At 44.3% G+C, this 25,969-nt stretch overlaps 1 protein-coding gene across 1 annotated transcript in view; it reads left to right on the top strand.

The window, feature by feature from the left end:
• The window catches only part of LOC126282323 (luciferin 4-monooxygenase-like), an 86,580-nt gene extending 65,060 nt beyond the window's left edge, over positions 1–21,520 (top strand). The window contains exons 7-9 of the mRNA XM_049981980.1: positions 6,297–6,524; positions 16,085–16,250; positions 21,393–21,520. Coding sequence (XP_049837937.1) covers positions 6,297–6,524; positions 16,085–16,250; positions 21,393–21,520 — 522 coding nt within the window. The remainder of the gene's footprint in view (positions 1–6,296; positions 6,525–16,084; positions 16,251–21,392) is intronic.
• Positions 21,521–25,969: the final 4,449 nt, after the last annotated feature.

The following is a 25,969-nucleotide window of genomic DNA, read 5'->3' as shown; positions in this document are numbered from 1 at the left end:
TGTCATTTCTTCAATTTTTGAGAGATACAAGTTGGTTGATGGGTCGGCTTGGAAATTAAAGGCACTAAACGGCAAGGTCATCAGTCACTTTTTCATTAGTCACACATGTCTCAGATTAAAATCATACCCCAAAGGAATTCTATCATTAGAAACTCGGAGGAGGAACAAAATGTGCAAAACTATGTATGTTACCACACTGAAGTAGAAAAGGAAAGTATCAAGCCAAAACTGAAAACATTAACGAAAAGGAAAAAAAGCAGTAAAATGTGTTAAAACAACATAGCAGATGACCTTGTCTGGCTAGAAAACACGAAAATATCCAGCTTACAAACACAAGGCAAGAGCCACACTGATGGTGAAAGGACGAACAGCGAGTCGAGCAGACAGTGCCACGGGGAGCGAGAAAAGTGAGGACCTGAAAGTTGAGGATAAGGCGCCTAATCTTAAATAGGATAAAAATCCCATTCACGGTAAAAAAGCTATGTTACCTGTGGAGGCTTTGCCACCTAAGAACAAAAGGAGCACATCAGTGAGATTAAAAGTTCGCCGCAGGGCGGCTAAATTTTGACAGTCCAACAAGATGTGGACCACTGTCAAGCGTGAACCACAGAGACACTGGGGTGAGTCCTTGTGACGTAGGAGGTGACCGTCAGTCTGCCAAGTATGCCCAATGCATAGCCTGCAAAGAACAATGGAGTCCTTGTGGGCCGGCCGCGGTGGTCTCGCGGTTCTAGGCGCGCATTCCGGAACCGTGCGGCTGCTACGGTCGCAGGTTCGAATCCTGCCTCGGGCATGGATGTGTGTGATGTCCTTAGGTTAGTTAGGTTTAAGTAGTTCTAAGTTCTAGGGGACTGATGACCACAGCAGTTGAGTCCCATAGTGCTCAGAGCCATTTGAACCATTTGGAGTCCTTGTGAGAGGCTCGCATGGAGAGCTTACACACTTTTGTAGTCTCCTTTACCTTACATAACTTATTCTGCGATCTCGCGCGGCGCCATTCTGAATTCCAGAGCCCAAAAACTTTGTGGCGTAGTACTGATCGAAGATCAGATTCCGGTATGACGGACTACAGACTCAGATTACGTGTAGCCTCTTTGGCTATCCTATCGACAAGTTCATTTCCTGGGATTCCGATATATCCTGGGGTCCAGACGAAGACCACTGACCGTCCAAGTTGTTTGAGGACGTAAACGGACTCTTGGGTCGCAGTTACCAAATAATGACGAGGACACCACTGGTCGAGAGCTTGTAAGGCGCTCAACCTGTCAATACAAATGAGGAAGGACACTCCAGCACACGAGCAGATATGCTCAAGAGCGTGAGAGATGGCTACCAGCCCTGCAGTGAAAAAAAAAAGAGAACTGCAATCATCTGGCAAGAAGCGCTGTCCAGTACGTCCTGCATGAGCATAAGATAGCCCAACGTGACCATCAATCATCGAGCCATCCTTAAAAGACTACCTTTGAACCCTGGGATGCGTCAAGAATAGAGAGAAACAGGCAGTGGGGCTGCATGATGAACTGAGTTTTTGGGACTTGTTACGCCTCCAGACGAAGCTGACGTCGAGGTTTACCCCATGGAGGATTTACGTGAGTGGACCCAGAGGAGAAGTAGTAGAGGGAGAGGCACGAGTTCAGTGAGAAGGGTCCAGACATGGACTGCAATTGTAATCCCTGATCTCGCCCAGCATTGCGGGAGATCGATTGCCATGCTGGGGAAAGGAGACGTTAATTTGGATGTTTAGGTGAGCTGCGAAAGTGTGTGGTATAACTGGGAACCAGTTGCTGTTTCCTGCTCCACAATGGAGGAAACCCAGATTCCACAGCAGGCTGTTGACAGGTCTCATTTGGAAAGCTAGCATCACAAGTCGAACTCCTCAGTGGTGTATAGGGTCCAGTATCTGTAATACTGAGAGTGATGCTAAAATACACCAGGCTCCCATGGTCAAGACGGAACTGTACAAGGGTTTTGGGTAGCTGCAACAATGTAGGACGATCAACACCCAAGTTGGTGTGACTCAGCCATCGAATAATGATAAGATGCCGCCAACACTTTTGATTAAGCTGTCGAATATGGGGAAGCCAAGTGGGCGTCGAAAACCAGACTATAAAGCGATACGTCTTTACTACAGGGTCATCAAGATGAAGTTCGGGTGAGGATGGACTGTATGATGACGCCAGATGTGCGTGACGCAAGTCTTGGCGGCTGGAAACAATAAGTTATCCGTGAGGGGCCATTACTGCACCTTTTGTATGACTCCCTGGCGAACAAGGGATTGAAAACTCAGTTGCAGGAACAATAGTTGCAGTAATACTCTGGATCATAACATCGACGTTGCCATCTTCGATAGGTAGCAGAGGTGGAAGCATCCCAGTCAGCCTCGGTAAGAGCTGATTGGGATAGTGTGCAAGTGAGTGACACCAGAGGAAGGGCAGGAAGAGTGGAAAGTGGTCATATCATACAAGTCGTCATGAGCTCTCCAGTGGATAGGTGGTAGAAGGCCAGAACTACAAACTGAGAGACCAATGGCCCAGTATGTGCCTTGTGCCACACTGAAATGAGTGGGGGACCTGTATTTATGACGCAAAGGTGGAGTTGCGCTGGTAGATTCTCGACATCTTTGCCATGGCCAGTAATCTTGGCTCCACTCCACAGAGGATTATGAGCGCTGAAAGGTGGGGGAACATGGGAAATTAGTGCAGCCAATACATTTGGTGGTACTTTACCATTTGGAGTACGGTAGACCTTTCAGGTGGTAATTTCCTATGTTGCCTTCACCCTGCCAGCCACAGATTTTACAGGTGTGCGAGGGGGCAAAGGTTCACTATAGACAGAGTTAAGAACATATTTACATACTTCAGCTGCCACACTGTTACAGCCATTACGATTTATGTAATACCATTGACAGCCACGAAGAGTGGGAGTCTGTATTGCTGGAAACCACATTTCCTGAAGCGAAACACAGAAAGCAGGTGTAAAGATTAAGAGCTGTCGTAGCTCAGCCAGATGATGGAAAAAGCCACCGCCATTCCACAGAAGGACGACGCTTTCTATAGTCTTGGAAGGCATGAAGGGACCAAGGGGGCAGTTACGCCTGTGGGTCACCTTTGTAGTCCCTGTGTCCATTTGTTCTGAGGATCAGCTGAGGTCTAGGATCTCAACCTCATTCGCAGAACTGGAACTTACAGGAAGCGGAGGTCTGGGGGCCACTGGGATCTCTCTCTTCTCTGTCGTTTTCTTTTTCCTGTACTCTCGCTTCTCTTTCGATTTCTCTGGCTGGATGGGCTTATCTGACTTCGTTTCGTGAACTGACGGTGAAGCCTTATGACCAACACCTTGTGGTTCCTTCAGCCACTGGCTGGCATCTGGCTTCACAGCAGCTGAAGCATTGGAAGACAGTTTCCTGAGGGAGTCCTTCCTTGCGAAAGGAGCCAGAGGAGACTGTTGCTTCTCTGGCTGAGGTATGGGGACCGATGTCCCCATTGGATGGGTTGGGAGGGGGGGGGGGGGAGTGTTGCTCCTGAAGTGGATGCAGCAATAGCACGAGGAGTGCCCCCAATCATCAAGGGGGCAGGTGTAGTCTCGCGGCCCTGAGGGCCCACTATATGAGACACTGAGGCACTGCTGACAGGGTAACCGATGTCAGAGAGGAAGGAAGCATATGATGATATCAGTGGTCATATTTCGTTTTTGAGTCTGTGAATGTCGGTCTGTTCAGGGTCTTATATTCCATTATTTTCTGCTTTTTCTGAAAATAGGGCGCAGTCTGGTGAACAGGTCGAATGGTTGTCAGAATTGGGAAGATGGACTCTAGGACCATAAGTGTGTGACTGACGTCCACAGTCTCGACATGTGGGGCTGCCACTGCAACGAGAGGACTTGTGCCCAATGTTTCAACATAGCATTGCATAGGGGAGAAACATAGAGCTTAATGTCATGTTGGTATATCATCAGCTTCAACTTTTCAGGTAAGGAATCACCATCAAAGGCCAAGATGAGAGCGCTGGTAGCAAACCTGTTGTCATTAGCTCCCCTATACACATGCCTGACGAAACGTATACCTTCCACATATCCAGCCATCTCCCCACTGTAGACTGGCGCTCAACTGCAAGAGGAGATATCTATGGGAAATAATCCACTGGACCATCTTTAAGGTATTATGGGAGGTGACGGAAACCAGGCCATCATCCATCTTGTCACGGGTAAGCAATGCAAGCGACTGATCCATTCTTCATTTTGGACATTCACGTCGCTTTCCTGAGCTTGTCTTCTGAGTCCTTGACGAAAAACAGAAGCTTTCTTGTTGTGAAGCTTTCTGCAGTAGATGTAACCAGGGAAGGGAATGATTTGGGGGTCATACTTTTCAGCACTGTAGTCTATCATTTCTTCTTGTGGTTCATCCGCTCTGATGCCACCCAGTCTGATCAGGGGCTCTCCCTGGGGGCGCCATCCAGCCACAGCAAAGGCCACCTGGCCCCATGGCCTTTGCTGGGAGTCCTGATGCCCCAAGAAGATGGGCATCTATTCCTTGGCATAGGTGGAGAGTTTTCAGCTCAGGCATCAGCAGTGCAATCCCTGTGTTGTCAGGGAGCTAAATATAGAGGGTACACGACGAATCGCCACGATGGACTGGCTACTGTGCTGTATATAGGGTGCAAAATGATCCGTTATGTAATGTGTGCACCCCATGTGACGACCTTGCTCAGAAGGCTGTAAGATAGGTGCAATTACGTTTCCATTACAATAATAGCTTCAAAAAGTCTCAGCACACGATGGATACAGGTCCTACCATGTAAGGCATGCTTGCCCAAATGGCCCACACTGCTGCATAATTTTAAAAGGAGGTCAAATCCCAAAAGAAGACCACAATTTATGATGGAGCGAGAAGCAGGAATACCGCGAGTCTATTCTAACCCCCGAACCAAGAGGGGGTGGGGGTGGGGTGGAGGTGGGAGAGCTGCTAGACACCGTGTCTGGAAACTTCATCCAATGGCGCTACAGTTATAGGTGCTGGCGCCTGCCGCTAGTCTACCCCGTTGACAGCAAACGCGACTTTGTGCGCTGACGGAACGTAAGCGGAACATGTGTCAATGTTGTTTGTTATTCAGTGATCGGGGCTGATTGGCACCATCGCCATGGAGAAGATGGAGTTAGCTGCTACGTGGACAGGCTTTGTGTCCTATAAATGCGATGCTCTGTTGGCCTGGTGGCTGATGGTTTTGGAGACAGGTTTCTATATGTAGTTTATTTTTCTCCTGAAATCCTTTAAAATATCCAGTTTTTGTTGGTATACAGAAAAAAATAAAATGGAGGTGGCAACACGTGTCCGCAAGTGTCACCACCATGGAAACTTCGCTGCCGAAGGGGTGGCGTAATGGCAGGAACCTGCGCCGATGACTTCGACGCTCCGTGGCATCGTTGAATAACGTTTCCTAAGTTCGCTCTTCAATACACCACTACAAACCCTCGAAGTTTGTCTCAACGTTTCTGCCACATCCTGTGTATTGTCCACAAAATGAATGCGAAATCTGACATTTCACAAACAAGAACTCTTCAAAGAACCAAATGGTTTTACAATATGATAAATTTTCAAAAGGCAAGGAAAATCAGCCTATATTCACATTAACGTCCATAATATCGTTTAACGAGTAGAAAAGCAATACGATAAGGACGACCGAATTAAAGCTGAGTGTATTTTTCTTCGTGTTTTAATGAAACTGTGAACTCAAACAAAGAAAGGATACTGCTTGCTACGTTGCAAAGTATCTCGCTGAAATAAATCTGATGTGCCACAAAGTACAATTATGCAGAGGCAGTGCAACCAGACACACGTCTCACAATAATCCAGAACGATGTCGTCACAAGTGACCATTGCCGTATCACAAGAAAAAGCGTCTATACCAAACAGATTACGACAACCTCATGGCTCCAGGCAGAAGGACGAATGTGTTCACAGTAACAAGCGGAAGTTCAGAACGTTCCGCTTTGTCCACTATCAAATTTATTGGGCACACCCCAAAGTTTAGGCTACTTGCTGAAGGCATGCCTTGCAGTTCACACCCAAAAATAAGCTATAATAGACAAATGAGTATACCTTAGTTGAGACAGAAAAATGCTTGTTGATGTACAATAGTGTGAATGGTGTCCACAGCAGACGACTTTCAATATGTTTACGCGGGCAAAGTCGCAAGAAAAACCACGGGCAAAAGGGCTAAAAGATATAAAAATATACTCTTGTAACTACTAGAGACGAAATGAAGCAGTCTAACATCTAAACGTGCTTTATTTGAGGATAGGTGGTGGACTCGCAGACGGGGGAGGTTCTGGGACCGAGGCAGGAGGGCGAGCTGTGCTTCCGCGGTCCGATGGTGACCCGCGGCTATTACAACGACCTTGGTGCCACCGCTGCCGCCATCGACGAGGACGGGTGGTTCCACACCGGCGACGTCGGCTACTACGACGCATCTGGTCTCTTCTACGTCACAGACCGCATCAAAGACTTCATCAAGTACAAGGGGGAACACGTGAGTACTGGCAGTGGGCCGCGCTGAGTGGCCGCTCGGTTGTAGGCGCCATGTCACGGATTGCACGGCCCCTCCCACTGGAGGTTCGAGTCCTCCCTCGGGCGTGTGTGTGTGTGAGTGTGTTGTTATTAGCATAAGTTAGCTTATGTAGTGTGTAAGTCTAGTGATCAATGATCTGAGCAGTTCGGCCCCTTAGTAATTCACATACATATGAAAAAATTTTTATTGGCGGTGGGTGTAGATGCGGGTATCTAAGCCCAATTTCAGGAAGTAGATTCTGTTTCCCTAGATCGCCGAGAAGCGCTCGACACTGTGCCACATCGTCGCGACTAACCGGAATACGGTCATACGAATTGTTTACACAGATATGAGATTAATTTAATGACTAAAAGTGCGCATACGCTATATTAGAGAATGTTCAACATCGGTTGTGCCCCACGAATGGGTCGGATAGGGTCAACGACAGTATAAGATTAATTGCAGGTGATGCTCCTATCTACAGGAAAGTACATCGATGGATGGTCATAAGGAAATGCAGGAAAGTTTGTACAATATTTCCATCTGATGTGATGAATGACAGTGGTTTTTAAATGAGGTTAAGCACAAGATGATGTCTGTAACAAAAAGAAACAACTCAATGATATCCAAGTGCAAGATGATCTTGAGTACTTCGTATCGTGTAAGTATGTAGAGGCTGTTAACTAAGAAATTACTAGCTTAGAAATACTCCTGTCGGAGCACAAAAAAGGCGAATATGCTCCACTTTAAAAGACAGAAAAGTGGCCACCCGCTGCCGAAACCTCATTCCGCCTTCATCACCAAAATTCGTAGCATGCGAACATATTCGTGCTCAAATCCTTCTACCCAGTCTGTTTTTATAGTAAAGCCTTCTTTCTCAGCAAGTCCCTCTCATCTACATGTGCATCTGTACTCTTCAAATGTCTGTGACGTGCATGGCATGGAGTACGTCCCACCGTACCAGTTATTAGTGTTTGGCCCAAATAGCTCTGACCACTACAGGTCTTAACATCTGGGGTCATCAGTCCCAAAGAACTTAGAACTACTTAAACCTAACTAACCTAAGAACATCACACACATCCAAGACCGAGGCAGGATTCGACCCTGCCACCATAGCAGCAGCGCGGTTCTTGACTGAAGCGCCTAGAACCTCTCGGACACCCCGGCAGGGTATTAGTGTTTCTTTCCGTTATATTCACGCATGGAGTGCGGGAGGAATGATTGCTTCAATGCATCTCTGCATGTTGTAATTAGTTTAATCTTATCCTCATGATCCCTGTGTGAGCGATAGCTAGGCGACTGTGGTGTATTGCTAGAGGCATCGTGTAAAGCCGGTTCCTGAAACTTTGTAAGTACGCTTTCTCGGGATTGTTTTCGTCTATCTTTGAGACTCTACCAGTTCAGCTTCTTCAGCATCACTGTTACACACTCCCACTGGTCAAACAAACATGCGAACATTTGTGCTGCCGTTCTCTGTATACGCTCAATATCTCCTGTTAGTCATATCTGGTGCGGGTCCCACACACTTGGGCAATATTCTAGAATGAGGGCACGAGTGGTTCGTAACCGATCTCCTTTGTAGACTGATTGCATTTCCCCAGTGTTCTACCTTACACACGACTGGGCCTATATGATCATTCCATTTCATGTCCTTACAAAGTCTTAATATTAAAATTAAAATTAAAATTAATATTTACACAGTTGCTGACAGGGCCACGAAATGTTGAAGATATTTAAGTCTTTACAAAGTCAGCTGAGCGATTCCAACAGTGATTCACTGATATTATAGTCATTGGATACTACGTATTTTCGTTTTGTGAAGTGCACAGTTTCACATTTCTGAACATTTAAAGCGAGTTGCCAAACATTGCACCACTTCGAAACTTTATCAAGAGCTTATTGAAGATTTATGTAACTTCTGCCAAAGTCCGAGGTTACTGTTTGCATTTTCCGCAGGGTCATTAATATACACTATGAACAGCAAGGGTACCAACATACCACCCTGGGGCAAACACGAAGTTAACCCTACGTCTGACGATGAGTCTTCATCCAAGATAACATGCTGCGTCTCCTGCACCATAAAATCCTCAGTCCAGCCGCTTGATACCCAACACGATCGTGCTTCTTACAATAAGCGTAGATGTGGTAGTGTCAAGTGCGTTTTGGAAATTAAGAAATACTACGTCTACTTGACTGTCTTGGTCCAAAGCTTTCAGTATTGCATGTGAAAAAAGTGTGAGTTGGGTTTTACATGATCGATGTTTTCGGAATCCGTGCAGTGTGTGTGTGTTGGTGCTGACGGGCGCCCAACGGGAACGTTATCAGCGCCCTTACTCATATTAAAAGTAACTAATGTGGAGAAAACAAATAAAATGTGACCATACTTGTTAAGACAACATGAAAGAATAAAAGATTCTATACACGAGATTAAAACACAAGTAAAACTACAAATAATCTAAAGGAAGGCACAGAAAAATGTCACGGCTGGCCACTTACTTAATATATGGGCGAACAAATCACCCAGTGAACATATTAGAAGCATCTCCCTAAAATCTAGGTAAAAACGTTGAACAATTCACAAAACTTTAAACCTCGAACCACTTTCGTTTGATCATTAGCTAGAATAGACTGCAGATCCGTCGGCAAATCAGCTGGTCGGAAATCAAATGTAGTCTAGTAAAAAGTGGCCCACAGTGATCTGCACGCCACAAGCACCACACACTGGAGCGTCCAGTCGCCGGAGCAAAATGCCATGCGTCACAGAGCTGTCGCCTATGCGAAGGCGTGCGAGGAGGACCTTGTCTCACCGACTTGGCTGGAAGGATATGCGCCACGGCCGAGTTGCCGAGTTGTGAGCTTTACTACACGGATCTTGCTGTCGGTTACTTCCAGCCACTCATCCACCCACCGACGCAAGACTCTCGAGATCAACAGCAAAGTCATAGCACGCAGGGGAAGGCACACTGAAATACCTGAGGATCAAGGCATGCCTCCTTTGCTGCTAGATCCACCACTTCGTTCCCCACAATTCCCAAGTGCCCTGGTACCCACCTCCTGCCCAGCCGTTGTAGGCAGAAGAGGCTATCCTGGATGGTCTGGACTACTTTATCTGCTGGGTACAAACGTTTCAGGGAGAGAAGGACATTCAGAGAATCAGAACAGACAAGAAATTTATCACTTGAGGAAAGTCTAATCTGCTCCAGTGCCCGCAAGATTGCATACAGTTCTTCATCAAAAACAGTAAGGGTTGGAGGCAGTAGGACCTTAAGCACACGATCCGTGAAGCAACAGAGCAAGTAATAGAATCCCCATGTTTCGACCCATCCGTAAAATCAGTAACATAGTCGTGATGCTCAGATAAAATGTCAGAAAATATTGCATTAAAAACTAAATCTAAAATCACTCTGGGCCTCTCCAGTAATCAGGGTGGCAGACGGTTAAAACCCTTGATTTTGGGCTGTACTGGCTCCACACTAAGTGACTCCAGCACACGCTGCTCGCATATCCCATATGGCATTGTGGCTTTTGGACGGTTGGAAAAAAAGGCGTACAGAGGCGGACGAGCAACAGCATGGGGTGCAGATGAAGTCGGAGCTGCAAGGAACTTACACACGTAATGCACCATGAGAGGCTGGTGCCGTATGATAAGTGGCGGCTCCCCTATTACAGCACAGAGGCTGGGTATGGGGCTGGTCTGATAAGCGTCCGTGGCCAGCCGAATCCCCTCAAGGTGCTTCAATGATCTGCAAATAACAGGGCCTCGCTGACCCATACATCGAGCAACCATAATCTAGCTGCGAGCGCACGAAGGCCATATAAAACTGGAGGAGACGAACTCTGTCTGCTCCCCAAGACCTGTGGCTAAGGCACTCTAAGATATTCAGTGCCTTCAGGGTTCTGGCTTTCAGGTCTCTAAGATGTGGGAACCACGACAGTCTAGAGCAAAAAATGTGGCCCATAAACCTCACTGAGTCGCTGAAATGTGGGATGGTGTCCCCCATATGCTAGGCAGGTAAATTAAAAATACGACGAGAACGATTAAAATGAACGCGCACACACTTATTCGTACGGAATCCTTGCAGCTTGGCATGGAGGACATAATTTTGTTCGAGAACTCAGCTCAGGAAATGTTCTAAGATTCTTCAAAGATCGATGTCAGGGACATTGGACTGTAGTTTTGTGGATCCTTCTTGTAAACGATTATAGCTCGAGATTTCTTCCAACTTCTGGACGCGGTTTTCTGTTTGAGTGGTCTACGAAAGATTATAATTAACACAGAGGCTAACTCATAAACAAATTCAACATAAGATCTGATACGGATTACATCGCGCCCTGGATCTTTGTTCACTTTTAACGATTTCAGTTGTTTCTCAACTCCATTCACACTAACACTGACTTCACTCGTCTTTTCAGTGGTACGAGGATTACATTGGGGCAGTTCTTTCGGGTTTTCTTTGTAAAGGAACGTTTCAAAATGGGGTTGAGCATTTAGATTTTTACTTTTCTACCCTCAGTCTCAGTTCTGACCTCATTCGCGAGTGGCTGGACACTAACGTCAGTTGCACTAACAGATTTTATTTACAACCAGAACTTCTCTGGGTTTGGTGAAAGATCATTTCACAACATCCTGCTACAGTAATCAGTGAAAGCTTCATGCATTACTTTCTTGACAGCAAATGCGTTTCATTCGGCATTTCTCTATTTGTAGTCCTGTGCTTGTTTTTTTTCTTATTATGCAGTAGTCTCTATATCTTTAGAAGTTTCTCTACGGTGACTGTTTACTATGGAGGGTCCCTCTCATTATTAACTGTTATTCTGTGTACATACGTATCTGGTACATTGTCAAGTATTCTTCTAAACTTGAGTTATTAAATACTACTTTTCTACATAGTTGCCATTTAAATTAAGGCACTTATCGTAGCGATGGACGAGCTTGGAACATGCCACAGTTTTTGGTGACGAATGCGAAATGATGATTGAGGCAGCTTGTTCTCCACACTCCTGTCAGAATCTTTTAAAGAGGAGCATATTAGCCTTTTTGGGCTGCTACAGTACCATTACGCAGCTGGTTCATTTCTTTCTTCTGTTACAGCAGAGTGTGTTTCTTACATAAAACGAATTCTGTAGGTCAGTAAAGCTTTGATAGTTTATTTATGCACTTAGATGTATTTACATATTTTGCAAATATGAACAACAAATAAGTACTCATACTATGAGATTAATAAAAAATCGATACCCATGTAAGGCAAGTTTACTTTAAATTACAGTATATAAAAATGTACAACATTTTTAGGCTAACCCATAGGTACCAAAAATGCGGTGTTCAATTTGCAAGTAAAAAGAATTTCATATGACAAAATAATTTTTTGTAAGGTGTTTAGGACGCCAGGTGGCACCATTGAATAATTTCCATATCAAGACAGCCTGTATAGGCGCGGAACACTCATCATACAGCGGCAGCGCATCATGTAGTTTTATTGGTGGTACAATGGCGACTGCGAATTAGTTTGGTGATCTCAGAGCCCTGCACTGTCCCCAGAACCCCTGCCATGTGTTCAGTACTTCAGTTAAAACCACATTTACTGCTCAGACTGGATGGTATATGCGTATTTTACCTTCGTAAGTAAGATAAATTTGGACTCCTGGATCTCTGTAGCGGACAGTGATATCGGAAAACGTTTCAGCGTTCCCAGAGAAAATGGTCTTCAGAACAAATGGTAGAATTTCGATTATATGCAATGAATAGAAATTATAGAAGTAGGCATCGCTATAACTGGTGAGTTTGGTATCCAATAAACATACTGCTTCGGCTGCATCTTGATAACGAATGAATATTTTCGAAAAGTGGAAAATGGATCTTCTAGATAAATGACTAAAGAATGTATAATTAAAATTTGAGCCATTGTCTGTGCTTAGTTATTTAGATAATGCGATGTGCCTATCAACAACGGCTGAAAACCGGTTCTCGCGATTTTCTGGATAAGTACGGCAACTTTGAACCTCAGAGTTCTTCGAAAACACCAGTCTAAAACACATGGCAAGAATTTTGACGAGTTTCCATGGATAGAAATTATAGAAGTGGCCATCCTCACAATCGGTACTTTGGTACTTTTGGTATCCAAGAATCATGTTTTTTTTTGTTTTCTCAGGGACTTCCCATGAAAAATGGTGTTTTTATAAGCCGCCTAAGTCGGAAAGCAACAACGGATTTGCTCAATTTTACCTGGATCATAGGAAATACGTAATGTTTAAATTATGAACATGCAATGTAGGATAGTACAGCATGCCCGTTCTTGCGACAGGTATACAAATGGTAACTAGGCGAAGGGCTATCCAAATCATTTGATCCCTTACCTCTTTGGTCAATAGAACCTGACATACGACCGCCTGAGAAATCGCATTATTGTGTTTGCCTTTTTGGAACGTACCGTCTTTATTAGGGAATGTGAATGGAAGACTTGGTTTTGATGAAAAGGTCCTAGAAAAGTGCAGTGTGTCTGTGAAGAAAGTGAGATACGAGACACTGTAGTTGTCGTTGTTGTTGCAATAGCGGAGGGCTGCACCCCGAAGGTAAGTTTGATGCAGCTCTCCAATCTAACCTCTCTCTTGCAAGCCCCTTCATCTCCGAATAACTACTACAAGCTAAATCCACTTCCACCTGTTCACTATATTTATCGGTTGGTTTCCATTTACTCTTTTAATTTCATTAGCTTGGGGATTATGTAAGTACAGGATGGCGGATGTTCTATCATTCCGTCCTCTCCCGTCAGTGTTTTCCGTATGTTTGTTTCCTCGTCGATTGCTTACAGTCCATCTAACTTTCAATATTCTTCTATAGCACCACATCTAAAAGGCTTTAATTCTCTTCTGTTCCGTTTTCACACAGTCCATGTCTCGCTGCCATACGATGCTGTGTTCCAAACATACCCTCTCAGAAATTACTTCCTCAAATTAATACCTATGTTTGATACTAGCAGACTTCTCTTGGTCAGGAATGCCATTTTTGCTGGTGCTAGTCTGCTTTTTATATCCTCCTTGCTCCGTACGTCATGGGTTATTTTTCTGCCTGGGTAGCAGAATTTCTGAGGTTAACCTACTTCGTGATGCACTGTTCTGTTTCTTGTTGTTCTCGTTTCTGCTGCTTCTCGTAACATTATAACTTTGTCTAACGCGTGATGATCGTGGCCTTTACCTAGAAGTGAATATTTAGTGGATAATGATGTTAATTACGAACCCTTGTGCAATTATTAAGTAATTTATTGTCCTACGTTTCTATTGGCACTCCGCCTTCCTACTATCTGCTATAAAATTCCACTGTAATGACTGTCTCTACTTCTATTTCACTTACACGTTTCAGAATATTATCAATTACTTCTGCTAATGACAGAGAAGACCGTATTTTATGCAGGCCTAAATGAATCTATCAGTCTCGCCACTCTACAAGATGGTAATATCATTAGCCACTGCAGGTTTGATCATGGATCAGTTTCTCTCCCATAACTCAATTTCTTCTTCTGCTCATTCTGCAGATTTTTTCCTTTTTCTTACGTTCAGTTTACTTTCTGGCTTCAAACTCAACATTAATCTTACAATATTTACATTTACCTCAATAATTCATTTAATATTGTCTCCATCGAGGTTATGAAGTGGGTGGAATTACCGGTTTCAGATAACGTCGACATCTTACGAGACGGACTGCCATTTCCCATTCTCCTAATAGACCTGAAGGTAACAGTTGTTAGTTTCTTGCTTACATAAACACTTGATCATAAATGTTTGGATGCGTTCATCAAATACTGGACAATATTCTCTTATCCTTGGGTATTGCCAGCCAATAAATCTCAGACTGGACGTAAAAAAACTATGCATACGAATTTTAGATTGCTCAGATAATATCACAAGATACTTTCTTATGGGAAGAAAGATCCATGAAGGTTTTGACGCTAGTGATGTTCAGGAGCGGTTGTCAAACTACCGTGTAATGAAGTTGTTCTGGAGATGATCCTGAATAATAATGCGCAACTCGCATCTGCTTACTTATGATGTCTAATGTGCTCAAAACAACCAGATTTTTCACAAATAATGAGGGCATCTTCAGGCAAACGGGCAACCAGTTCTTCCGGTGTGTCGTACGCCAATCAAGATTACGCGATGTCCACACTACTGGACCATCTCTCCGAATATTCAACAACTGGGGAAAACATTGTCTAAATGTTCTGCCGCGCAGGGTAGTCGCGCGGTCTGGGCGCTCTGCCATGGTTCGTGCGGCTCCCCCCGTTAGAGGCTTGAGCCCTCCCTCGAGCATGGGTGTGTGTGTTGTCCTTAGTGTAAGTTAGTTCAAGTTAGAGTAAGTATTGTGTGAGCCTAGTGACCCATGACCTAAGCAGTTTGGTCCCCCATTAACTTACTACAAATTTCCAAAATTTTCTAAATGTTCTGTGAGATCCACGGCAAAATTGTGATGCCTCCCCGTAAGGAGTTACGGCATAATCAACCATGAATAAGACGTAAAAGCTGGTAGAAAATTCCATATAAAACAATAATAACGTAATTGTTTATCCATCACGAGGACGCTGCTAGCGGTAATGAACAGTTAACTTTCCCGCCATAGTTTCAAATTAGATTCCAGTGTGAACGTGCTGCGTGGGAAGCTGTCAAAACCACTGAAAACGTTGGCGTAAAAGATTTCCAGCGTCATATCTTTCGAGTGCCGATAGCGGGCTCACGGTGCAACTGTGACATTTTTGTCCCAGGAAGAAAGTATATCTTTTTATGTCCTTTAAACACTCAAAGATTTTGTGTACGTCGTTTTTTACATAGTGTTGTCACTGTTACGACAGAATTGTCTGCTCAACGAATATCGACTGGCAGTCAGAAATACAGGGTGAGTCACATAACGTTACTGCTGGATATATTTCGTAAACCACATCACTTACTGACGAACCGATTCCACAGACCAAACGTGAGGAGAGGGGCTAGTGTAATTGGTTAATACAAACCATTAAAAAATGTACGGAAGTATGTTTTTTAACACAAACCTACGTTTTTTAAAATGGAACCCCGTTAGTGCTAGCAAAACTAACGGGGTTCCATTCAAAAAAACGTAGGTTTGTGTTAAAAATCATACTTCCGTGCATTTTTTTTATGGTTTGTATTAAACAATTACACTAGCCCCTCTCCTGACGTTCGGTCTGTGGAATCGGTTCGTCACTATTTGATGTGGTTTACGAAATATATCCAGCGGTAATGTTAGGTGACTCACCCTGTGTAATGTAACACACTGCACTGTAGTGAAGGAAAATGCATTTGTCAATCAGACTGTAGTCACATACCGAAAGTGCTTGCAGAAATAGATCTTCCATTTGCACTGGTATCCATTAAATATATAAACGATGTGGAGAAGGTTATGAAAAATGAACTATTTAGAAAAGAGATCTCATCTTTCTATTGAAGTTTGAAGAACAGTGGATAACTAATATTGCAGTGCCGAACAAAATGTAAAACAACAGTTTCTGCTAACCTACACCTGTTTGGTGCGGTAGGTGCCATCTGTGCTTCTCGAGGCAACCCTACTGAAGCACCCTGCGGTGCTGGAGGCTGCCGTCGTGGGTATTCCCAGCCCTGAGACTACGGAGCTGCCCCGCGCGTACGTCGTCGTCAAGAACGGGGTGGACGTCTCTGCCGAAGAACTAGTCAGTTTCGTCAGCAGTGAGTAGCGTTATTTTCTTTACCTGCATACTTACACATGATGGCTATCTTTTATTTACAAGTAGTTTCTTTAAGTGCAGTCACCTACTTCCGTTAAATAGCTACTAAGACAGTCGTTTCATCTCTATTCATCACTCACAAGCGGTGGGGGTGACTTTTGGAAACCAAATATGCGGTGATGTGGGTTAAGATCACTGGTATCACACCCTGCAGCCATTCGAATTGGTAGGCCCTCATTTGCGAGTAATTGGTGAAAAAATTTCAGAATTTTACGTGGTGGCCAGTGCCTTTAAATTCCTTTCTCAGAAAATTTTTATCACTGTATGAATTTTTTCATTTGCTTAATTTATCTTTATATCATTCTTTTTCCAGTCGGAATTTTTGTGAATATATTTAATTATATGTATCTATTATAATATTAAGTTACTTAAAAATTCCGAATTGTAAATTAAGAAACAAAAGCCGCGATAATCTATTTATATTGATGGTGAAATGGTGAGAAAATGTATTCTTTTTCCACGGTAATCGTTTCAAACATTTAAAACACAAGCTAAATAATTATTGTACTATCGATGAAATAAGACAGATGAAAATTTAAATGAAATAAGAGTTTATCAGTAAAACGAAATTCGAACAAAATGAGAAATAGGTATAATGAAGGTAATAATGTGTATGAAAAACAGGGTGATGAAACAAAAGGAGTTAAATCGAAATTAATACATAAACTTAATTAAAAACTCATGAACAAAGATTTCAAGTGGGAAAAGAATGGCAGGAAGAAAAATGAGAGAAAATAAAGTTGATATTATGATTAAAACTATGTGACGAAGCAACCGAAATAACAAAATGCATATAAATCAATTAACTGAATAAAAGTGATCATTAAAGTCATTTAGATAAAGATGTAAGAACAAAAATAAAAAAATTGCTGGATCTGACGCGATTCGAAGCCACAATTTGCTGCAAGTGAAGGTATTATCTAATCAGTTACACCAACCAACCAACAGACATTTTTAATGACTTTGAGTTTCACACGAAATTCTCAATTTTTTCCCTCAATTACTCACAAATGAGAGCCCACCACGATGAATGGCTGCAGTGTGTGATACCTGAGATCTTAACCTAAATAACAGTACAGATGGTTTAAAAAGTCAATCCCACCGCTGGGGAACTCTCTTTGTCAGTCAGAAAATGTGCAAACCCTCACCTCCATCAACTGCAATAAATTACGATGAATCTACTAATATTTCTTACGCCGGCAAACATGTCACAGGAGGACTAGAGGAGACTGGGAGAGATGACATTGCGCGATCGATGCGTAAAGTTACTCATGTGATTCATGGTGACCTTTCCACGCCCCTGCACGTGGCCCTCTAACTGGACAGAGCTTTGTTAAGCCAATACGATAGATACTTCTTTGGTAACATTCTGTGCGTAATAATAAGCTAAAACTACCAAACCAGTGGTCAGTAACGGATCATGCCTAACTGAAGAGGAATAATAATGGAAAAAACAACAGACATCATCATGTGACACTTTCACTAAGTCAGTAACTGAATTCTGTCGTCACAGTAATCTTTATGCTACGAATAATTATGGTTTCGCATATTTATGTAGTACTTGATTTGACGCTTCGGTATGTAAGTCCTAAACTAAATTACTTGTACTGTGTAAGGATACAATAAATTTTACTTCACAAGACAATCTATATATATATTCTCATTTTTCTTCCTGTCAGCTATTCCATTTTCAAGTACTAGAATTACAACATTATTGCTATTACCGTCACAATTCTGTAACTTCTACTAACTCCGCAAGAGCCATTATCCCTGGTGTTACTATTGCCGCTACTGTTACTGTATTATTATCATTAATATTTCACCCTCCCTTGTTATAAGCAGACTACTTATTTATTCCCAGATTTGATCGTTTCCACTGGACCCATCAGGAAGAAACTATTTTCTTCATTCAACGCACGTAGGACGCCATGTCGGCAGCGTTTTTATTGCCGGGTAATGTACTACACTGTCAGCGAAACACATTTGTGGCTCTTTTCTCGACAGGATGACGGGGACTTTTGCAGGCCGCTTCGTTTCGTGAACACTGACCTCAGCTGCTTTCTCCCCTCCTGGTGCATGCGTTAACTGAAAGGGGGTTTCCAAATTTCGTTCTGAAATAGTGCCGCATTTCTACTCTGGTAGTTGTCTTCCACACAGTTACACAAAGCCTTCCAACATCCTAACCCATGATTCCACAGTAAACTACCTGCAGATGTTGTCCGTTAGTGTCCATAATATCATTCTTCCATAAAACCGCTACTCATAGTAAAGCTCGGTGCCATTTCAGCTGCCTACACAAATTCTACTCAAAGTTTTCTCCGGGAGGGAAGATTACTAGAGAGTTCCGTCTGCAGGACAAAGGCAGAGAGGGGGGGGAGGGGGGGCAGAGGGCACATCTTGTTGTATAGTAGTTAGGCCATGTCGGAGATTTTCTGCTCTTGTGGACTGTCTGTTCGTGATTATGTCATCGTTTCCTCTCGTTACAAGAAACGTACAAGTCGCTCAAGTAGCGTCAAATACACTCCTGGAAATTGAAATAAGAACACCGTGAATTCATTGTCCCAGGAAGGGGAAACTTTATTGACACATTCCTGGGGTCAGATACATCACATGATCACACTGACAGAACCACAGGCACATAGACACAGGCAACAGAGCATGCACAATGTCGGCACTAGTACAGTGTATATCCACCTTTCGCAGCAATGCAGCCTGCTATTCTCCCATGGAGACGATCGTAGAGATGCTGGATGTAGTCCTGTGGAACGGCTTGCCATGCCATTTCCACCTGGCGCCTCAGTTGGACCAGCGTTCGTGCTGGACGTGCAGACCGCGTGAGACGACGCTTCATCCAGTCCCAAACATGCTCAATGGGGGACAGATCCGGAGATCTTGCTGGCCAGGGTAGTTGACTTACACCTTCTAGAGCACGTTGGGTGGCACGGGATACATGCGGACGTGCATTGTCCTGTTGGAACAGCAAGTTCCCTTGCCGGTCTAGGAATGGTAGAACGATGGATTCGATGACGGTTTGGATGAACCGTGCACTATTCAGTGTCCCCTCGACGATCAACAGAGGAGTACGGCCAGTGTAGGAGATCGCTCCCCACACCATGAAGCCGGGTGTTGGCCCTGTGTGCCTTGGTCGTATGCAGTCCTGATTGTGCCGCTCACCTGCACGGTGCCAAACACGCATACGACCATCATTGGCACCAAGGCAGAAGCGACTCTCATCGCTGAAGACGACACGTCTCCATTCGTCCCTCCATTCACGCCTGTCGCGACACCACTGGAGGCGGGCTGCACGATGTTGGGGCGTGGGCGGAAGACGGCCTAACGGTGTGGGGGACCGTAGCCCAGCTTCATGGAGACGGTTGCGAATGGTCCTCGCCGATACCCCAGGAGCAACAGTGTCCCTAATTTGCTGGGAAATGGCGGTGCGGTCCCCTACGGCAGTGCATAGGATCCTACGGTCTTGGCGTGCATCCGTGCGTCGCTGCGGTCCGGTCCCAGGTCGACGGGCACGTGCATCTTCCGCCGACCACTGGCGACAACATCGATGTACTGTGGAGACCTCATGCCCCACGTGTTGAGCAATTCGGCGGTACGTCCACCCGGCCTCCCGCATGCCCACTATACGCCCTTGCTCAAAGTCCGTCAACTGCACATACGGTTAACGTCCACGCTGTCGCGGCATGCTACCAGTGTTAAAGACTGCGATGGAGCTCCGTATGCCACGGCAAACTGGCTGACACTGACGGCGGCGGTGCACAAATGCTGTGCAGCTAGCGCCATTCGACGGCCAACACCGCGGTTCCTGGTGTGTCCGCTGTGCCGTGCGTGTGATCATTGCTTGTACAGCCCTCTCGCAGTGTCCGGAGCAAGTATGGTGGGTCTGAGACACCGATGTCAATGTGTTCTTTTTTCCATTTCCAGGAGTGTAGAAAGCTGCTGAATAACCATGGGTGGTGTTTCGTCATTCTTCTTCGAAGGACTGGGGTGTTGTCATATTTTTTACCTTCTATTTACTAATAATTTCCAACAGCCTAGCCGCAGTGGTAAGAGCGGTTTCCGTCAGATCACCGAAGTTAAACGCTGTCGGGCTTAGGTAGCACTTAGATGGGTGACCATCTGATTTTGCCGAGCGCTGTTAGCAAGGGGCGTGCACTCAGCCCTTGTGAGGGCAATTGATGAGCAAATTGACTAAGAAGTAGCGCATCCGTTCACTACAACTGGCAACAGCTGGGAGAGCAAGTTTCTGACCCCATGCACCATCCCCCCCCCATCCCCATGTCCCCATCCATTGACGCTTATCACCTGAGGATGACACGGCGGTCGGTTGGTACCGTTGGGCAATTGGAAGCCTGTTCGAACGGACTTCTTTTACTAATACTCTTTTTGACAGAGACACTCATTTGCCAAGTTCGCACAGGCCTCATTAATCAGTTCAGAATGGCATCACTAGTGGAAAATTCTCATCTGGGCACTGACTCCATGCTAGTGAAACATTGTCGCTTTGGAACTCTGTATCCCAACGGCGGTAACAGAACCTCAACAGCCTTCCTTTTCTTTTTAACAGACTTTCCTCTGTCGAATGCTCAATCTAGGACGACAGTTGCTACTGTGATTTACCGATATTGCTTCTTTCTTTGATGGGAAACTGTAATGTTGCATCTGATTTTCAGGAACAATTTCGTCCAGTACAATGTGTCTTTTCTTTTTACTGCTGTAGATCCTATTGCAGTTGATAACTTACATGAATCAGTTTTTATACAGGGTATGTGATGTGAACTCTAGTCTTATCCTGGTGAACACATTGTTCCAACAATGCAACAATGTGGTCGAAATTTATCCCGACAAATGGTTCGCAGTAGAGTATTATGTGGAAAGAGCATCTTTAAACGTGCTTTCTTGCCATCTCCTCTGCGGTATTCGGTATTTAATCTTCCGAAATACAGTGATACATACACATTGGACATAGAAGTATTAAAAAGAATGGAGACATTTCACAGTAATAAGAACTTAAAGTTAAAATTTTAAAAAATATCTACAGCTAGTAATGTGTCTATTCCACATGTTACAGGTGAAGTTTCCGATCACAAAAAGCTCCGCGGAGGAGTTATCTTCTTGGACAAAATGCCAAGGACGGCCACAGGAAAAACGTTTAAGAGGATCCTGAGAGAGCTGGCTACAAAGGATGTAGATGAATAATAATAATAATAATAATAATAATAATAATAATAATAACAAACTAACCAACAGAGAGGAGTGTGACAGAAAAACGTAATGTCAACAACATCTTAAAAATATGGTTGAATACATCATAGTCATTGTTTCTTTCAGTTCAAGTCGTGGCCTAGAAAGTGTGGTGAAAGACCAGTTTTGTAACTAAAACTTTTATGTAGGCTATTTCTGGCAAAAATTCTTTCTAGTGGAAGACATAAAAGTATACTTACCTGTGTACATACCTAAAGAATAAAGTTTTTTATATCTTTGTATTGTTACTGTTCAAATGTTTTGGGAGTACTATCGATCCCTTCCTAACACAAACAAAAAAAAGTGGCGAACTTCAGCATCCACAGAAGAATGGTTTAATTTTTGAGATTCACACAGCTTAATTGTAAACTGGTGTCAAGGAAACATATCATATATGTACATTCACATTGTTCCATAAGTATTTACCATTTAATAACGGCTACTTGGAGCATTGGGAAAAAGATAAAAATTGCACTTCCTAATTCATAGAGTAAAGCATATAGTCACATTAACGGCCGTCTGTTCGGTATGCAAATCTTTGCAGATCTGTAAAATCAAAATCTGATTATGAGTGACAGCGTCCCTTGCGTCTGGTCCATTCCATCCTCACCTCGCGTTCTTGCTTCCAGTGTGTCTCACAAAGTTTTGTTTGGGCATCCTGTGCCCAGTAATGCCCATAATTAGTTTCCGATTTACAACCAATACTATAAAATACATAACACAAAATAATTGACATTTATGAAATACACTCCTGGAAATGGAAAAAAGAACACATTGACACCGGTATGTCAGACCCACCATACTTGCTCCGGACACTGCGAGAGGGTTGAACAAGCAATGATCACACGCACGGCACAGCGGACACACCAGGAACCGCGGTGTTGGCCGTCGAATGGCGCTAGCTGCGCAGCATTTGTGCACCGCCGCCGTCAGTGTCAGCCAGTTTGCCGTGGCATATGGAGCTCCATCGCAGTCTTTAACACTGGTAGCATGCCGCGACAGCGTGGACGTTAACCGTATGTGCAGTTGACGGACTTTGAGCAAGGGCGTATAGTGGGCATGCGGGAGGCCGGGTGGACGTACCGCCGAATTGCTCAACACGTGGGGCGTGAGGTCTCCACAGTACATCAATGTTGTCGCCAGTGGTCGGCGGAAGGTGCACGTGCCCGTCGACCTGGGACTGGACCGCAGCGACCCACGGATGCACCCCAAGACCGTAGGATCCTACGCAGTGCCGTAGGGGACCGCACCGCCACTTCCCAGAAAATTAGGGACACTGTTGCTCCTGGGGTATCGGCGAGGACCATTCGCAACCGTCTCCATGAAGCTGGGCTACGGTCCCCCACACCGTTAGGCCGTCTTCCGCTCACGCCCCAACATCGTGCAGCCCGCCTCCAGTGGTGTCGAGACAGGCGTGAATGGAGGGACGAATGGAGACGTGTCGTCTTCAGCGATGAGAGTCGCTTCTGCCTTGGTGCCAATGATGGTCGTATGCGTGTTTGGCGCCGTGCAGGTGAGCGCCACAATCAGGACTGCATACGACCGAGGCACACAGGGCCAACACCCGGCATCATGGTGTGGGGAGCGATCTCCTACACTGGCCGTACACCTCTGGTGATCGTCGAGGGGACACTGAATAGTGCACGGTACATCCAAACCGTCATCGAACCCATCGTTCTACCATTCCTAGACCGGCAAGGGAACTTGCTGTTCCAACAGGACAATGCACGTCCGCATGTATCCCGTGCCACCCAACGTGCTCTAGAAGGTGTAAGTCAACTACCCTGGCCAGCAAGATCTCCGGTTCTGTCCCCCATTGAGCATGTTTGGGACTGGATGAAGCGTCGTCTCACGCGGTCTGCACGTCCAGCACGAACGCTGGTCCAACTGAGGCGCCAGGTGGAAATGGCATGGCAAGCCGTTCCACAGGACTACATCCAGCATCTCTACGATCGTCTCCATGGGAGAATAGCAGGCTGCATTGCTGCGAAAGGTGGATATATACTGTACTAGTGCCGACATTGTGCATGCTCTGTTGCCTGTGTCTATGTGCCTGTGGTTCTGTCAGTGTGATCATGTGATGTATCTGACCCCAGGAATGTGTCAATAAAGTTTCCCCTTCCTGGGACAATGAATTCACGGTGTTCTTATTTCAATTTCCAGGAGTGTATAAAATTTTAAGTTGTATTCACTAGTGAGGTCATTTACCCTTTACATTTATTATTGTTCTATTTGTACGATCAGCCAAGAGGCTCACTTATTTATTATTATTATTTTGATCAAAATTTTATGTACAAAGTTAATGTTACTAATAAAAGAACACACCTCAACCTATGTAATTTAATTATTAAATATCTGTCTGCACCTGTATGCCTATAAAATGTACGTATTCGTTAGTTGTCCATACAACTGTAGTATTATACTCATCACCAGACCTAATGTCAATAATTGCAAATTACTTGTTAACTATTTGATACACTACTGTTAACTACTGGCCAGTAGGATGTTTATGTAAGTCCAACTACCCCATTATTCAAAGAAAGCTACTCCGTCGTTGTGTATCACAAGATCGTCCGACCTCATGGCTCTTGGTTTCGTTGTGGATGTTGTCGTGAATATCAGTGAACAGTAAAGAGCACGTCTGCACACACAAACAAACACAAATGAATGATTAGGTGGGCCTCTTCTTCATTTCATGCTCCTGCTTGTTTCCTGTGGACAATTATAAACCACATACCAAGTTTAGTATAAATTACTGACTGCTTCTTTTGTCATATTTTTATGTACCTCTTCTCATGGTCTTACTCAGTACTACCTTCTCTATCGCTGTCCCCCTTTTTCGGATTTGCTGGTGTAACCTTTCTCTGGTGGTCTCTTCTTTTCATCTTAATAAATGTACATTTTATTTTACTAGTGGTACCTGGAAATATAAAGATTTTAGTACATTATATAAATCACTGCTCATGAACACGACTGCCGTGCCCTTATGTATTACCCTCTATGTCATGTGCTTTGAACATACAGCATTCTTGTTCTCCTTTATTAAATTTTGCGTGTCTATATCCGCTTATTAAACTTCCATTTCATGTCGCTTTAACACTCAAATAATATTTCGGTGCGCTCACACGGAATTGCGCAGAACTGGCCACAATGTACACACTTATTCCATCTCTTTGAATAGCATAAATACAACATTCCCATACAAATAATGATGCGATCTCGTTTAGACACGTGGAGCTTGTCACCTATTGAATTCCCGTTTCTCTGAATGGAGACAAATCATACTTGGACGATACACCTGAGTGTCACTGCAAACCGTACTAGCAAGTCACTCATTTATGATGCCGTTGATAAACATGTAAAGTAGACACTCATTTCTAAAATTTCAGCTACTGACGTTCTCTGCTAATATGTTCCACATCAACTGGTTAGCAAGTTTTTATCTGTTCACACATCTTTACACATTTTTGGACTACCACACGTTTCTAAATTTTACTTTATTCCTTCGTGGACAAACAGCACATCTTAAACTCTAAACACCTTCTAAAATTGTAAGCTCAGCTTGCTGTGCACATAGTTATAGCCTCACAAAGAAACATACCCTAATTTTCTTACCCACGACATCCTGCCCTTTCATGTACTGTAGTACTTCTTTTAACATCATAATATTATATAAAATTTGATAAATCTACAGATCCCTTCCGTGTAATACACAATTGGCGATTAAAATTGTTACACCACGAAGATGACGTGCTACAGACGCAAAATTTAACCGACAGGAAGAAGATGCTGTGATACGCAAATCATTAGCTTTTCACAGCATTCACACAAAGTTGGCGCCGGTTGCGACACCTACAACATGCTGACATGAGCAAAAGTTTCCAACCAATATCTCACACACAAACAGCATTTGAGCGGCGTTACCTGGTGAAACGTTGTTGTGATGCCTCGTGTAAGGAGGAGAAATGCGTACCATCACGTTTCCGACTTTGATAAAGGTCGGATTATAGCCTATCGCGAATGTGGTTTATCGTATCGCGACATTGCTGCTCGCGTTGGTCGAGATCCAATGACTGTTAGCAGAATATGGAATCGGTGGGTTCAGGAGGGTAATCGTATCGCGACATCATGATGGTCGCATCCGTGTTTGGCGGCATCGCGGTGAACGCACATTGGAAGCCCGTATTCGTCATCGCCATACTGGCGTATCACCCTGCGTGATGGTATGGGGTGCCATTGGTTACACGTCTGGGTCACCTCTTGTTCGCATTGACGGCACTTTGAACAGTGAACGCTACATTTCAGATGTGTAACGACTCGTGGCTCTACCCTTCATACGATCCCTGTGAAACCGCATGTTGCAAGTCCTGTACGGGCCTTTCTGGATACAGAAAATGTTCGAGT

This window comes from Schistocerca gregaria, chromosome 7 (assembly GCF_023897955.1).
Source record: "Schistocerca gregaria isolate iqSchGreg1 chromosome 7, iqSchGreg1.2, whole genome shotgun sequence".
In the NCBI taxonomy this organism is placed as follows: domain Eukaryota; kingdom Metazoa; phylum Arthropoda; class Insecta; order Orthoptera; family Acrididae; genus Schistocerca; species Schistocerca gregaria.
This window is presented reverse-complemented; position numbering and strand designations above follow the sequence as displayed.